A 16,934-nucleotide genomic window follows, 5' to 3' on the forward strand; every position below is an offset into this window, starting at 1 on the left:
CCCATGCAATGGCCACCAGCCTCATTAATAGATATCACAGTACCCATTAACCTGGTAAAATCAAAACTCTTAAGCTCATAGTTAACCAGTCAGATTTATAAATCAATAAATTCTCAGTACACAATAATTTCAAGGCCAATTAATAATGATACAAGATGCCCACACAATTTTGACTAGTTATCCCAATTATTCTAACCTTAATATCATAACTACCTGAGGCTACTTAAGGCCATGCTGGTTCTGAATCAGTCTGTTCATCTTCCATCTTGATTTTTTTCTCTATCTCCCTGCATCCCTCTCTCTCTGTAACCCTTAGTTCCGCCTCCCATTAGCTCTGTCCCATTTGGACATTTCCCTGGCCAATCACAGGCCTCCTGCTGCACTGATATTTAAGTAGATTAGACAGGGAAAATCTTGCTACAGTACCTCCAGTTCCAGGGAATATAAGGCCCTCTAGGGCACTGCATACATGTAGTACACAAACCAGAACACCCATACAGACGTGAAGTAAAACTAATGACATCTGAAACAGATTAAAAATAAATGAAGGGTGCTCACCACTGCACCAGGCTACAAGTAATTTTAAAAATTCAGCCTCAGAGCCAACCTTGGCTCTTCTGGTATGGTCCACTTTATTTTTTGAGACAGGGTCTTTCCATTGGCCTGAACTGACCAAGAAGGCTAGGGTAGCCAGCCAGCAAACCCCAGGGATCCTTGTGCCTCACTAGTCCTGGGATTACAGGTGTATATCACCGCTCCTGGCTTTTGCTTGAGTGCTGATGGACCAAACCCAGGTAGGTCCTCATGTTTGTATAGCAAGCACTTTACCAACTGAGCTACCTCACTACCATGTACACACACACACACACACCAGTCTTGTAAGGCAGAGCACCAGGTTGTTAGTCTTTCACTGGCAGTCTGGGCACCGAGGCTGTGTTTTGGGGAGGACCACACGTCTTTGTCTGCTAGGACACTTCTTCCAGCCTCTTCTGGGTTGCTGATGCAGTATGCTATATGTAAAATTTTTGCTCATATGTAAAATTTATCTCTCTAGTTTAATTAGGGTTAAGTCATAAATTAAATGGCATAATAGCGTGTGCCTGAGTGGTGACTCAGGAATTTGAGGCAAGGATTGCCATTAGTTTTAGACCAGCAATATAACAAGTACCAGGCTAGCCAGGACTACATAGAAAAACTCAAAAACAGAAAAGAAAAATGTGTATAAATGCTTAAAAAATAAATAAATCTGCCACGTGTGGTGATGCACTGGGGAGGCAGAGGTAGGCAGCTCTCTGAGTTTGCAGCCCTCCTAGTCTATATAATGAGTTCCTGACCAGGAACTACATAGTGAGACTATGTCTCAAAAAACAAACATTTAATAGGACACAATGAGGTCTTTTTTCCCCAATTTGCTTTGTCACCAATATCTTTTCTTAACATGGAGAATTCCGGTAGGGAGATGGACCGGTGATCAAAGTGCTTGCTATGCAAACTTGAACTGAGTTCCGACCCTCGGCACCCACACAGAGTGTTGAAGGTTGGGGAAGTTGTGACAGGTAGATTCTTGGGGCTCAGCAAACTCTGGATTTAGTGGTAGGATATGGTGATGTACACCTTTAATCCCAGGAATCTGCCTTCAAGCCTTCTAGAGGAAATTACTTTTGGTGTTTCTCCCTCTAGCACTCTAATTTTGTTTTTTATGAAGATGATAAAAAGGAATTAATCCTTATATATTTCTTGTCACTCATCTTAGACCTTCCAGAGTGCTGGGGTTATAGAGCTGCATCATCATGCCCAGTTGGCCCGCTGCCTACAAAGGGAAGCATTAAAGGCAGGTGTGGGACATGTCCATAGTCCTAGGACTTGAGTGACGGAGGCAAGTCATTATTACTGCTGGCTTACCACTGTCCTGGATGAGTTGGTGCTAGCTGGGTGCTAGCAAAGCCCTGTCTAAAGAAAAGAGAAAGAAAGAGAGAGAGAGAGAGAGAGAGAGAGAGAGACAGAGACAGAGACAGAGAGAGAGAGAGAGAAAGAGCGAGCAAAGCCTTCTTTCCATGAATTAGTAATCTCTTTAAAAGTTTAGCATAAGGATACATAGGTGTAGGTGTTTGGCAATATTCCTTTAGCAAACGAAGTATTCAGACAAATATTCCTTTGGCAGTTAAGACATAGTACCAACATTAAACTCCATGGAAACAGTTGCATATGAAAGACAGTGCTGTTGTCCAAAGACAGCTTTCTGGTGGTTATGGCTGACTCAGGAGTGAAACTCAGTCAGGCATGGTGGCTCACACCTGTAATCCCTGCGCTTGGGAGGCTGAGGCAGGAAGGTTGTCCCAAGTTTAAGGACAGCCCGGGGAACATAGCTCTAGACCAGTATAGACTACAAGATGAGAGGCCACACGTTAAAACTTAAAAAAAAAAAAAAAAATGTTATTAAAGCCCATAAGAAATGAGTGGGTAGAATGACTTTTAAAGATGTGTCCACAGAATGCTTCTCAGCCAGCTCTTGCATGCATGTGCACATGCGCAGGACAGTGTTCATGGAGGCAGGGGGTCAGTGTTGAATGACTTCCTCAATTTCCCTTTACTGGCTTTTTTTTTTTTAAGTTATTTTATTATTTTTGTGTATTTGTGTAGATACACCACAGAATTATTTGGAGGTCAAGAGACAATTTGTAGTAATCTGTTCTTTCCATCCACCATGTATGTGGGTCCCAGGGATAGAACTCAGACTCAGATTGTTAGGCTACACAGCAAGCACCTTTAACTACTGAACCATCTCCATAGCCTCACCTTCATTTTGACATAGAGTCACTCACTGTAAGGGGACATGCCATATATGTATGTATGTATGTATGTATGTGTGTGTGTGTATGTGTGTGTGTGTGTATGTGTGTATGTATGTATGTATGGCTAGGCTATCTAGGCAACCAGCTGCAGGTATTCATTTGCCGGGGCTCTGTCCCCTGGCTGGGACCATAGATGCTACCACATCTAGCAGTTTATATAGGTTCTTGGATTTGAACTCAGATCTCCTTGCTTACATAACAAACACTTTACTACGAGCCATTTCCCATCCCTGAAAGGCAGGTTTTGAGAAAATATCCACAGCCTTCATTGCAGCATATATAGGAAGTGCATTCAACTTTCAGGGCCAATTGAAGGGAAAGCCTCCTAAATGTAGAGTCTCTTGAGGAAACTCAGTATTTTAATGTTGCTTGGGTGTTGTCTTACTGAAATATGCATATGAGAACATTTGAAGGCAAAAACTTTACAAATGAAACAAGAACAATAATGGTTCATGTCCACAGAGGCATAAGCCACCAAAGTCCTATGCCACGTGTTCACCCTTGCCATCTCTAAAGCTGAGTCATATGTCAGTTGTTGATTGATAGCCATTAATTTATCAAAGGTTATTGTTGCTGTCAGAAGTCCTGACTACCACCAAATTTCTCTCTAGCTTACACTGCAAGTCTATACTTGCTTATCTGACATCTCTCCCGTGCTGCTGAAGGCAGTGTAAACCTGTGTCCAAAGCTGAGCTTCTGATCAGACCCTCCTTCCCAGTTCAGGAAACACAGCTGCTCTGCCTAGCTGAGCAAGTCAAAGTCCTGAGTGTCATGTTGCATCATTTCTTTGTGTCATACTGCATGTTCCATCTGTGAGCAAGTTGTGGGAGCTGCACCTTCCGAATAGCCTGGATCTCATTTCCCAGCGCAGGGCCACCACAGCCGCGTGGCCACCACAGCCGCACACCCCGCTGCGAATCCCTCAGTGGTGTCTAACTGGACACCTTACCACTGCTGTCTCCTTCCAGTCTGTTTTCAGTATTGGACCTAGAATGCGTTTTAAAATAAGGTTTTCAAATATTTCACTTATTTATTTACTTAGTTTTTGAAACAGGTCTCACTATGTAGTTCTGGCTTACCTCAGACTTTCCGTGTAGACCAGGCTGGCCTCAAACTCAGACATCCACCTGTCTTGGCTTCCTGAGAGCCAGGATTAAAGGGTGCACCACTACTCCATGATTATTTTTATTTATACATTTTTTGTAATTTTATGTGTATGGGTATTTTGCCTACATGTATGTCTGTGAACCATATGCATGTCTGGTGTTTGAGAAGGCCAGAAGAGGGAGTCATGTCAGCCTCTCTGGGACTGGAGCCACAGACAGTTGTGAGCTGCTGTGTGGCCACTGCGATGCAAACCCAGGTCCTCTGGAAGAGCAGCCAGCGCTCCTAACCACTGAGCTAGTTCTCCAGCCACCGCCTTATTTTTATGTTAAGTTTTGTGCATGGAGAGTGTTGGAGGGGGGCACATGTTAGTTAGTTCAGTGCCCAAGGAGGCCAGGGAGCGTCAGCTTCCCTGGAGCTGTAGTTACAAACAGTTGTGAGTCCCCTGACCATGGGTGCCGGGAACTGAACACAGTTCACACTCTTAGGTGCTGAATCATCTTTCAGCCCTCTAGAGTGCTTTTAGTTTTTTGGACACAGAACCTCACTATATAGCCCAGGCTGGCCTCAGCTTCGTATACTCCTTCCCAGCCTCACAAGTCCTAGGATTATAGAATTACACAATGATACCCATTTCAAAATGATCTTTCTTTAATACACGCTGGCGTAAAGCCAGGCATAGTGACACACACTATTTGTTTGTTTTTGTTTTTCGAGACAGGGTTTCTCTGTGTAGCCCTGGCTGTCCTGGAACTCACTTTGTAGACCAGGCTGGCCTCGAACTCAGAAATCCACCTGCATCTGCCTCCCAAGTGTTGGGACTAAAGGCGTGCGCCACCACCGCCTGGTGTGACACACACTTTTAATCCCAGGACTAAGGCCGAGGCAGGCAAATCTGTGAGTTCAAGGCCAGCTTAGTTTACATAATGATTCTAAGCCAGGCAGGGTTACACAGTGAGATCTTTAAAAAAAAATGAAAATTCTTTTTTCCCCTCTCTTTTATGTTCCATCCGTACCGGTTCCTTGGCTGTTTTTCAGACAAGATTGGTGTGTTGTTTACTTATGGGTGCATTCATGTTAATGGCAGGTATGTGTCAGTCAGAGGACAGCTTTTAGGTTGGTTCTCCTCACCAAAATAAGTACTGAGAATTGAAGTCAGATTGTAAGGCTTGGTGACAAAGGCCTTTACTCTCTGACCTACCTTACTGGCACTTATTTTTTTTTAATTTATTAATATTGTATATAGATATGTATACGTGATGTGTGTAGGGATGATTGTGGAGTTCTATGCCATGGTACATATGTGAAAGTCAAAGGAAAACATTGTAGAGTCGGTTATGTGGGTTCTGGGGGTTGATCTCAGGTTATTACATGGATGTAATTACCCATATTTGCAGTAGACATTGATGTGCAAGCTTGGAGTTGTTCTGATGAATATGTAGGAGTGAGTCCTACAGCTGTAGCTCAAATGGGAGATCTGTTTCTGCTTGATTATTTTTGTTGGTGTTTTGACACAGGGTCTCATTTTTTTAACCCAGGCTGTCCTAGGACTCACTGTGTAGCTCAGGTTAGCCTCAAACTCATAATAGTCCTTTTGCTTCAGCCCCCAGAGTGCTGGAATTACAGATATGCACTCCAGCCCCAGCTCCTTTTGTTGAACTCAGTCTTAGCCCCACTGCCAGCCCACTGAAGCAGAATCTGCACTTTGACAAGGCCTCCCTAGGAGACTTCACTTTACCAAATGCTGGCCCACCCTGTAACTAGAATGTCAGTCCCACGAGTGCAGGGCTGCCCCTCAGGTATATTACTCTACTGCCCATTAAGTATTTGCTGGGTAAGAGAATTCATGCATGTAATGGAACTTGCTTCTGTGTATTTGAAATGTGTAGGTCTGAGTAATAAAAGTCCTCTGTGGCTCACAGTTCCAAGAGTGGGATGGTTATTGTTTCAGTGCGACTGTGAAGGGCTTCTGTTTTGTTGCTTGGACATGAGTCCTTTAAACCAGCCTGATTCAGTCATTCATTCCTGTTCTCAGACATCATTTCCTTTTTGTATTTAGGAAGCACTGTCATTCTGGGTTAAAGCTGAAGTGTCTTGAGGTTTTTATCCAGTTACTGTTGGTCTGTATGTATTATCTTATTAAATTGGTTTTAATAATTTTTTAAAGTAAGATTTTAGGGGCTTATAGAGGTGGGAAACATTAAAGGAGTGGACAGAATGAACTTTATACATGAATAAAATTGTCAGAAAACAAATTCAATAAAAATTATCTTAAAAGATTCTGAAAATGTGAAGTCACATACAAATTTTGAAAAACGGAATGAAAATGTATAGTAGAATGTGAAATACCAGTTTTTTACTTTGGAAACAGGATTCTAGAAGAGACCTATGATTTCTGATAGTCCTCTCTATTCAGAGATCAGGGTGTGTCTCCTCATGCTGACCCTTGTGAAATGTCCAGTAAACAAACAGCTTCTCAAAGACCTGCCTTGTTTGAATACAGCTATGGAGTGGACCGCATGCGTTTTCGGCTGCTGCACTTAGCCGTGGCTGCAGGCTTTGTAGATGCTCACAGCCTAGGGTGGGAAGTGGAGTGAGTGAGTGGAGGCCGGGGACCCTGCTAAGCACTGTCATGCAAGAACAGCATGCCACAGAGAGCTACTGAGTAGGAAAGTCTGAGAGTGACTGGAGTTGAGAGAGCCTTACTCTTGCAAATGCTAATACTGTCAGTAAAGAAACCGTATGCCTACCCTAGGAAAAGAAAGTGGCCCTGGAGATTCTTAGGTGGAAATACAGAGCTTTTAGGGATATTTGTAGTAAACCATCAATTCAATTCAGACACAGTACAGAAATCTAATGTTTGGCCTTCCCCTTGCGCAAATCAGTCATGGAACAAAAGATATTTAAGTGTTTTGTCAACATAGTTGATTGTGGAATTGGATAACATTCTCAAATAATTTTACATTTAAAAAATTAGGGAATCTCAAATATAGGGTTACTGGTTTTCCTTATTTTACAGATGGGGTCGAGGATTTGGTCTTTTGGGTTCCATTTTTGGAAAAGATGGTGTATTAAACCAGCCAAACAGTGTCTTTGGACTTATATTTTATATACTACAGTTATTACTTGGTAAGTATTGATACAAAGATACAGAAATAAGCTTGTTATACCCATTCAGTGCTTGTGTCTTCGCCCTAGTGTGTCTTCATAGTAAAAAGCACGTGCCAATGATAGAGAACTACAGGAATCCAGAATAGTTTTGTATTGTGAAGTGTGAGTCACTGCTTCTTATCATATGGTGACCTTGGTATCAGTGGACCTATAGTCATGGCTAGTATCATGTCATGATGTCCAGAAACCCAGCCCCATTCATGGACATTACTACTGCAGTCTTGCTTGTAAGCTTGTGTTTTGAAGTTGCATTATAGACTATCTTAAAATATCACATCTTCAGAAAACAGTAGCAGTAAGCTGCCATTCAGCATGTCTATGTATCTACTGTTCCCTGTCTTGTGGGGCTTCTGCTTGTCCCTTTGGTGCTAGAATCAAACCTAGTACTGGACACCTGAGCTGCATCCTTTTGCTAAAAAAGAAAAAAGAAAAGAAAACAACAACAAATTTGTGTAGCCTCTTACTTTCAGTATTACTGTCCTAAGTGTCTGTGGGCCTCTCAGGTTCACATTGTCACTAAACAGTGCCATGGGGATCCAGTGTCTTTAAAGCACCTTCCTTTCCTTAAATTATTTCCCTGAAATAAATTTCCAAGCATGAGGCTAATGAGTCAAAAAAAAAAAAAAAAAAACTTTTTAAAAAAAATAAATAAATGGATTTTAACACTTACTGCCGAATGCCAAATTGTTGCCTCTTCCAATCATCTGGTCCCCATCTAAAGTCCATTTTAGAAGTGTTTTTGTTTTTTGTTGTTGTTTTGTTTTTTAACTTTTCTAGTTGTCAAGTATCAGTAGCCATCACTTTGATGTTACTTTAATGTTCTTTTACTGCCCACTAAAGCCTATTTGTGATAATCCTTTTAAACAGTAGCTTTGTGGTGGGCTTGTACTCTTCAGTTTAGCTATTAATATATTATTCTCTTGTTTGTCAGCTCTTCTGTGCAGTGATTGGTTAACCTCAGTCTGGCGTTGGCTTGCTGCCATTCACATTTGGAGTATGAATTTTTCTAAGAAGTATTGTCAGGGTTGACCAATTCTGAGTGTATGTATTTGTCCTGAAGAACTAAGAAGTGCAGTTTAAAACAGATAAAAGTCAAGATAGTACAGTTTAAAACAGCAAGCTGCTCCTGGGGGCTCAGCAGTAAGCGATGGCTGAGCTAGCAGAGGTGTCTCCATCTTAGAAAGCTGTGTGCAGCCATTAAAGAAGGGAGTGTGAAGAGGTTAAGGTGAACTGAAGTAGAACAAGCAGAATGGGGTTTAAAGCTGTAGGGTCATTATGCTTCTTTGTGCATGCAAAAGCAGAGTGAGGGGTCCTTTTGGGGGAAGGGGGGAAGTTGACCTCCAGCTTGTTGAATCTGTGGATTTCTAAAGTACAAACCCCAACTCAGGGAGCCGTCATTTTCCCTTAGTAGGAAAGAAAGGGCTTAGAGAAAAAAAGTCATCCAGGTTCATGTGGGAGCAAGGTGAGGCGGTTTGCATTTATAATACGACTGTGTCGGCTCCAGTTCCTGTGTGAGTCCCGTCATGGGCACAGCCACTCACATTTGCTGACTTGAGTTTCCACGTGCTTTTGGAATGTCAGCTTTTCTGAGTCATCTAACACATCCAGGGCTTGCCACCTCACTCCCTCGTGGACTGTGTGACAGTCATCATTGGAAATTGATTTTTTTTTTCACATAGTTCAAATGTTAAGCTGCTGTGTGGTAAAGGGGTCCCCACCTGAGATCCACTCCAGCTCCTCTCCATTGCTCCCACCCGCCCCCACCCAGCAATGGTTCTTTACTTTCAAAACATAAAAAGCGAATGCTGTGTTCCCTTCCTTCCTACAGCTTATTCTTTTTGGTTTTTTTTTTTTTTTTTTTTTTTTTGACTGATCTATCATAATAATCTCTTTTTATATATACTTTTATATGGAATGAATACATTAAATGTTTTTTTTTGTTGTTGTTGTTTTGTTTTTGGTTGATGTTTTTACAGCTATAAGATATTCTATTGTTATATTATTGTTAGTAGCGGCACGTTCTAAAGTCCACAATTTTTCCACAAATCACAAGTGCCTGCATACACTGCAGTTATTACAGTAGCAGCACTCACAGGACATTCTGAGCACCAGATTGTAGTTCATAAAGGCAGGCTTCATCGGAGCCCACCTCATTCTCACAGCAGACTTAAGAGGTAGAGGACGGTCTGCTGTGTAAATTGGAACAGAGAAAAAAACACAGGAAATAGTTGACACATCATTTTATGTATGCATTTTTTTGTTTGTTTGCTTGCTGTGCAGGAGGTTGAACTCCACAGCCTTGTGCATCTAGGTGACAAGAGATCTGCTCCTGAGCCCACAAGTGGTCCTCTAGCCCACAAGTGCTGTTTTTCAAAATATTTTCTATTTATCTCCAACTAGGCCACAATCATTTGTAGCCTTGGCTGTCCTTAGACTCACAGACGATCTCCTGCCGTAGCCCTGGAGTACTGGATTATAAAGTGGATCGCTATGTCTGCCTCTTGCATCATTTTAAAACTTTCTTTGATAGAGTTAAGGTGTTAGCACTAACTCTTCAGGCTTAGATTTTGAGCATAGATGACTTAGCACAGGTGAGTACTGTTTGAGTACATCTGACAGAGTCTAGGCTTTGCTGGCCCATTAGCAGTTGGCTAGGTCAGGAGTTGAATGTGCTCTGACCTTGACAATCACTGTGTCTAGTACTTGTGTGGCTGGCCTCAGGAGTTACAGGACAGAGCATAGGAAGGCAGTGAAGACTCCAGACACCTTTTGTTTTGAGCCCTGGCTTTTAATACTTGACTGCTTCTCTTTTTTTCTTTGAGACAGGGTCTTACTATGCACCCAGGCAGGCCTCCAGTCTGAGCCTTCTGCCTCAGCCCCTGAAGTACTGGGATTATGGACATATACTGACATACCGGCTCCGACTGCCTTTTTGCCTGATGTGTTTTGATGCAGCTGTGCCTTACTGGCCTGTTTTACTTTCCCTCTCCCCAGTTAGCCACTCTGAAGTGTGTTCTCTCTGTCTCTCTCTTTCTCTCTCTTCCCTCTTTAACACAGTGTAGGTAAGGGCATCACGTGGTCTGGCTTTTTGGTAAATTTGATCTAAACATGAAAGGCAGCATCTCCCCAGATAGGGAAGCTGTAGTGAAATGCATGACAAGAGTGGACCTTACCCAGTCCACAGCTTGGAAGGAAGGCTGCTGCCCTCATTCCTGAGCTCATTAGGAGACTGCACCAGCATCTCTGCTCCATGTGATGGCGAGCTTGCATGGTTGGTGTGTACGCTTCCCTGTGCAGTAGTAACAGATCAGAACCCTGGCAGCTGTGGACTCCTGTCAGTACAATTCAGCCTGGTTAGTCCTAAGACAGATAGGCAGTGTTTGCACTCTGTGTGCTTTCTCTCACAGTCAAGAAGGTAAGGTCAGTATTGATAACTGCTTCTAGCCACAGCCTGTCACTTGTCAGTAAAGAAGCATCTGTCCAGGCAGGCCCTGACCCAGCCATTGTTTCTCTCTTGCAGGCATGACAGCCAGCGCAGTTGCAGCTCTGGTCCTCATGACCTCCTCCATCGTGTCTGTGGTGGGGTCTTTGTACCTGGCCTACATTCTGTACTTTGTGCTGAAGGAGTTTTGCATCATCTGCGTCACCATATATGTGCTGAACTTCCTCCTCCTCGTCATCAATTACAAACGACTAGTTTACTTGAATGAGGCCTGGAAGCGACAGCTGCAGCCTAAGGAAGACTGACCGATGGCCAGCAGATCTCCACCCAACCGGCTCAAACACTTAAACTTTCATTAAGTTTATTTTGCAAGTTTTTTTTTTTTTTTAAATTCACAACAGACACTTTCCCTGAGAATCTTAAACTGATTTTTTAAAATATGTAAATTAGAAGGGGCCCTAGCTATTCCTGTGTCAGTCTTCATTTTAAATCCGGATACAAAAAAGGATACGCCGAGCCAATCAAAGACAAGCTTTAACTTTACCTTGAAGATGTTTCTGAGATAATAAAATGTAGCCCTAGCCCCCGGTCCTCAACCGTAAAGTGAGCAGCCATTGCTAGTAATTCTTTAATGTGTATAAATTCAATTTCAGGTATAACAAATTGTGATCATGAACATGAAAATATTTTAGAATAGATACTGTATTAAATATTGCCATGTTTACAATATGTAATATGTTTTTAGCCGATGGATTTAAACCTGTAGATTTAATTAGAGTCCATTCGTGTGATATTTGTAAATAAAGGTAGAAACATTGGATCCACCCCTGCAGAACTTACTGTACAGTTTAGTTGAAGTGTAGCAAGGACTTGTCAGCTCCTCGTGACTGATAAGTAGTGGAGATAGTGGACGCAAACAGAAATGCGCTGACGGCCCTGGTGCAGTATGGACAGCAGAAACAGTAGGGTGCTTGGTTCCCTCCCATCTCCCACTCTGAGACCGAAGAAACTAAGTCTGAACAGCCAAGTCAAGTTTGACTAGTCAGACCTGGATGGATCTAACTGTACAGGATGTCACATGACTAGACCTTTTAATTCCAAGGCTCTCAGGACACTGATGGTGGGAAGTGGATGTAGTTTTTGAGAAAAACTGAAACCACTATTGCGTTTCTGGGCAAAGCCTCTTAAACAGTAGCCGAGCTCTCAATACACATGTGTATTCCCTTGATTCCGGCCGGTGCCAGTCAGCTCAGCAGTATTACGACTGAAGTGGGCACAAGCCTAGTGCTCTGAGGTCGGTCCATAGTATTGCCCCTTCTCATTTCTTCTTGCACTAAGGATGGTCAGTAAGTGTTTCAGAATCACATACTGAATTTGTAAACCTTAGGGCTGTCAGGAGGAACTGTTTGCTGACTCAGAAGAAACACAACACGTAGAAAGACCTGGAAGAGAAATGTGGAAACTTTGTCCCACTCTGGTAGCCACCCCGAAGCAGTGAGAAGAAACCCAGAGGTGATCTGAACAAACCCCAATGGCATGGTGACTGTGTTTCTCTGGTTAGCATCTTACAGGAGATGTTAAAAGTGCCTTCTGTCTTAAAAATCTCAAACCAAATCATTCTGTGTGTTGAACTGGGGCAGAAGTATCCCTCCTTTCCTTCCTTACCATGAAGCAGAGAACTTGCATTCTACCAGAAGGGTCTGTGTGGCCATTTTATTCCTCGGGTTGAGAAGTGGCAATGTTTTTGTTTATGATTTGGTTAATATGTTAAAAAATAGGCAACTAGACAGCGAATTCTGAGACGGCAATTGTTGAGTGGTTTATGACCTTCAGTTGTAACTGGTGCACCATAGAATTTTGGCCCGGGGCAGGTATAAAATAGGAATTGTAATGCTCCTTTAGGGGGCTCTAACCAGTTTCTTAAGACAGCTTAATTCCGATTTCATCAAAAGTTGTGTTTCCCCATGAATGTGAACATTTCCGTGACTATCTTACTATGTATGCATTGCTGTTGTCTTCTTAAGTAGTTACAGACCATCTAGAAAGTACTGAACGGTCTTTATGGTAAACCAAGTCCTCATTTGAGAACTGTACAGTGAGGTCATCTCATACCCCTGTGTCCCGGTCTCCCAAAGCAGTGGAGTGGCTAATAGCTGAGACTTCTGCTACTTACATGTCAAGGCTCTGCTAAACATGTCCCTTGGGTCCCCCATTCCAAATGACCTTTCCTGTCCTTCATCACTCAGCAGAGTGGAGTTAAACCTTGTCTCCATGAAAATGTGAGAGGGTTCTATCCACCAGACCAATTAAGGCCTCCCTTTGCTTTCGTAAGTCTTGGGAGTACCACCAATATTGATTGTATGACTTGTTTGTTTGTTACATTCCTGTGACCTAATAGAATGAAGACCCCTTTCTCACTGAGAGTTAACAGGTGCTGTTGGGAAAGCAGCATTTGCTGACCCATGTGTTCATGCTTGACTGCGCTCCCATCACTTGGGATATAGATGCAGGAGGATCAGGAAGTCAAGGTCATTCTTGACTACATAGCAAAATAGAGACCAGCATTAGCTACAGGAGACCCTATCTTTTAAAAAAAAAAAAAAAAAAGAAATTTTTTTTTTTTTTTTTTTTTTTTTGCTAAAATATATGTTCTCAGTAAGCGAGCCTGTTGTGTTTTATTTGGTAGTTTTGCCCTGAGGGAATTCAGGCTTCTCTATTAAACCTAGTGGAATGGGGGGGGGGAGGTGGGGGGGAGAAAAACACTGTGTTATAAAACTGCTAACCTTGTTAGGACTGTTGGAGACTGAGGATTTAAACACTGAAGAAGCCTCGGGGCCTGGTGACACACACCTTAAATCCAGCACTTGGGGAGCAGAGGCAGGTGGATCTCTGAGTTCTAGGCTGCCCTGACCTAAGTAATGAGCTCCAGGACAGCCAGGGCTGTAGAGTGAAACCCTAAAACCCTACCCACAAAATATACTAAGAATAAACACTGCTAGTTGACTTAACAATAAATATGGAAGGGCAGGCCAGTGGGAAAAGGATTCCTACAGTAATTCTGTGCTCCATGCTTTTGAAGTGACTCAGAACAAAGGAAGCCTCTCGATTCATAGTGACGATATTTGAGGGAGTAAGACAAGTTCGGGCTAGGTGTGCTCCAGGGCCTGTGGTTGGCTTGTGAGATTTCCCATGGTCCTTTCCCACAGCCAGTTTCTGTCAGGAAGGGTAAACTTCTGATACAACTCAGGTTTAACTCGTTGCACTAGCTATATTCCAAGAATTATTTTTGCTTTATCTATGTAGCTTCTCCTTCAGCTCTTTGGTTGTGGTGGTTGTTTTGTTTTTAAAGAGACACATGCTCTTTCTCTGCAGCCTAGGCTGTCCTAGAACTCAGTACATAGCCCAGGCTGGCTTCAAACTTGACATTCCTCCTGCCTTAGCCTCCCAAGTGCTAGGATGAGTGGTTCAAATTCATTATACATAAGGAATGGTGAAAAGCATTGACCTTTTTCATGTAAAGGGACAAGTTTTGGGGGCTGGGGAGGTGGCTTAGCAGTTAAGAGTCCTGACTCTTCCAGACGATCCAGGATTGGCTCCCACCACATGTCTGCTTAACAACCTTTATCTGCAACTCCACTTCCTGGGGATCTGATACCCTCTGCTGGCCTCTGAGGGCCCTGCATGCATATGGTGCATAAACATATATGCAGGCATATATATATATGCAGGCAAAACACCCATATACATATGAAAGTATTTGTTTGATACAAAAGATCCTTGTACCTATGAGGTAAGATAGAGGGCAATAAAACTAATATTGTTGCTTTTTTGTTTTATTTATAATTATATTAAAAAGACTATTAAAAGTGCAGCCAGGCATGGTGGTGGCACATGCCTATAATCCCAGCACTTGGGAAGTAGAGGCAGGAAGACCAGAAGTTCAAGGGCAATCTGGGCTATTTTGAGACCTTGTCTCTAGAAAAGCAAAAATCTCAAAACAAAACAAAACAAAAAAAAAAACGCTCAGCAGTTACTGGCTAAGCTCTAGCTGGTACCAGCAGTTGCTTCTGATGGATACTGGCAGGTGGTGGGTGACCTGACCTTAAAGGTCAGAAAAATGTCAGCAAAGTTCCCCACCGGCTACGCACCTCACCCACTCCTGTTTTCTTCCAGTGCACATCCATCAGTGACCCCGCCCCTTAGCAGTTTAGGCTGTGCGCTTCAGAATCCTAATTTTGTGAGAGCGACCCTGAGTCATAAAGAATAGAGTAGGATTTCAGGCAACGCGATCAGATTCCCCCTCCCCCTTTAAACGAATTGGCCCAGGAGAGGTAAGGTGTTCCGAGGCGGTACTGAGCGTGGCCTAGATAATAGGTGTATATAACCTGTGAAGTATGTTCCATCTAAAATACTACTACTGCTTCGAAAGCTCCTGAGTAAACCTTCATGTAAAAAGGAGTTCACTGGGAAGATTCCCTCTTTAATATAGATAGAAATATTCTTTATCAGAGATTTAGGATACCATTTTGCTAACTGGTAAATAAAAACAGATGTAAATATGTAAGAATGTTTATTTGTTGCACATAACTTTTTTGGTATAAAATAAATGTAGACAATTACCTGTGGATATTGTGCTGCCATCGTTCTTACTTCCGTGTGGAGTCTTTAAAAACGAAGCCGGATGAAACCAAGTCTAGAGTGAGGGAGAACATGAGTATCCGTGGTCCCGGAAGCCCATCCCTTCAGGTACTAAGAGTCTTTTCTCTTAAATCTTTATTCAGATTTTTTAGGGTCTGTGTTCTTGGATTTCTGCGATTCTCAATAATCCGTGACAGGGGACTCAAGAGATGGCTCAGTGGTTAAGAGCACAGGCTGTTCTTCTAGCGGACCTGGGTTCAATTCCCAGCACCCCCCTGGCAGCTCACTACTGTCTGAAACTCTTGATCCAAGGGATCTGACTCATTCACACATGCAGGCCAAACACCAGTATACATGAAATAATTAAAAAAAAAAAAAAAATCCTGGATGCTGTGGTGGCTTAGGCCTTTATTCACAGCAGAGGCAGATATACTTCTGAGAGTTCGAGGCTAGCCTGATCTACAGAACAAGTTTCTAGGACAGCCAGAGTTGCTTGGTGAGACCCTGTCTCAAAAAATAATGAGAGTAGAGAAAGGACTTGGTAGTTAACACTTACAGAGGCCTGGAGAGATGGCTCAGTGGTTAAGAGCAATGGCAGCTCTTCCAGAGGTCCTGAGTTCAATTCCCAGCAACCACATGGTGACTCACAACCATCTGGAATGGGATCTGATGCCCTCTTCTAGTATGTCTAAGACAGCTACAGTGTGCACATACATGAAATAACTATTATAAAAAAAAAAAAAAACCAAAACAACAAAAAATCACTTCTAGGGCTGGAGAGATGGCTCAGTGGGTAAGAGCACTGACTGCTCTTCCAGAGGTCCTGAGTTCAATTCCCGGCAACCACATGGTGGCTCACAACCATCTGTCATGAGAACCGATGCACTCTTCTGGTGTGTCTGAAGACAGCTACAGTGTACTCATATAAGTAAAATAAATAAATCTTTAAAAAAAAAAAAAATCACTTGTAGAGGTTCAGTTCTCAGCACCCACATGGTGGCTCATGGCCACCTACCTGTAAGTATAGCTCCAGGGGTAAGACAGAAGCCATGATAGGGCTGTAGGCACAGCTCATTAGGAGAACATTTGTTTAGCAGGCTTTACATTCCTAGCAGAAAAGGGAAATGGAGGAAAAAGGGAGAGGGGGCCAGTAAGCCAGATAGATACTGGTGGCACATGCCCCTCATCCCAGTACCTGGGAGGGAGACAGAAGTCAGAGGATCAGGAGTTGGAGGCCAGCCTAGGCTCTGTCACTATCTCACAAAACAGCAGAGGATGGCATAGCAGTTAAGAACACTGGCTGTTCTTTGAGCGGACCTACGGTTGACTCCCAGCATCTATGTAGCATTCCACAACCATCTAATTCTAGTTCCTGGGGATCTGATGCCTTACTATGGTCTCCACAGGAACCGGGCATGCAAATACAGTGGTGTCCAGACATACATGCAGGCAAAACACCCATAGGTATAAAAGGGATGGGGGCGAGAACGGACAATAGATGTTACACAGAATGTTTTAAGATGTCTGCATAGCTCTGAGTTTTCCATTCCTCAGTCCTCTACAGAGGTAATGTCTATTACCAAGATGAGTCTCTTTGAACTGGAACTTACCCATCCTTCCCTGAATAAATGACGTGTTCTGCGTGACACTTTAGGCTTTGGATTGGGGATGCGTTCCTGTTAATAGCTTGCATGGGTGGATGTGTAAGGCCTATAACTCCAGTACCA

The 16,934-nt window shown here is 42.9% G+C and overlaps 1 protein-coding gene across 2 annotated transcripts in view; it reads left to right on the forward strand.

Annotated features, from left to right (window-relative positions):
- Positions 1–15,194, forward strand: part of Vkorc1l1 (vitamin K epoxide reductase complex subunit 1L1) — a 46,113-nt gene extending 30,919 nt beyond the window's left edge. Inside the window, exons 2-3 of one of the 2 annotated variants that reach the window (XM_076923030.1) lie at positions 6,976–7,085; positions 10,648–15,194. In XM_076923030.1, coding sequence (XP_076779145.1) covers positions 6,976–7,085; positions 10,648–10,874 — 337 coding nt within the window. In that variant the 3' untranslated portion in view covers positions 10,875–15,194. The remainder of the gene's footprint in view (positions 1–6,975; positions 7,086–10,647) is intronic. The other variant, XM_076923031.1, reaches the window with a different exon arrangement.
- The last annotated feature ends 1,740 nt before the right edge of the window (positions 15,195–16,934 follow it).

This window comes from Arvicanthis niloticus, chromosome 24 (genome assembly GCF_011762505.2).
Source record: "Arvicanthis niloticus isolate mArvNil1 chromosome 24, mArvNil1.pat.X, whole genome shotgun sequence".
NCBI classification, from domain to species: Eukaryota; Metazoa; Chordata; class Mammalia; order Rodentia; family Muridae; genus Arvicanthis; species Arvicanthis niloticus.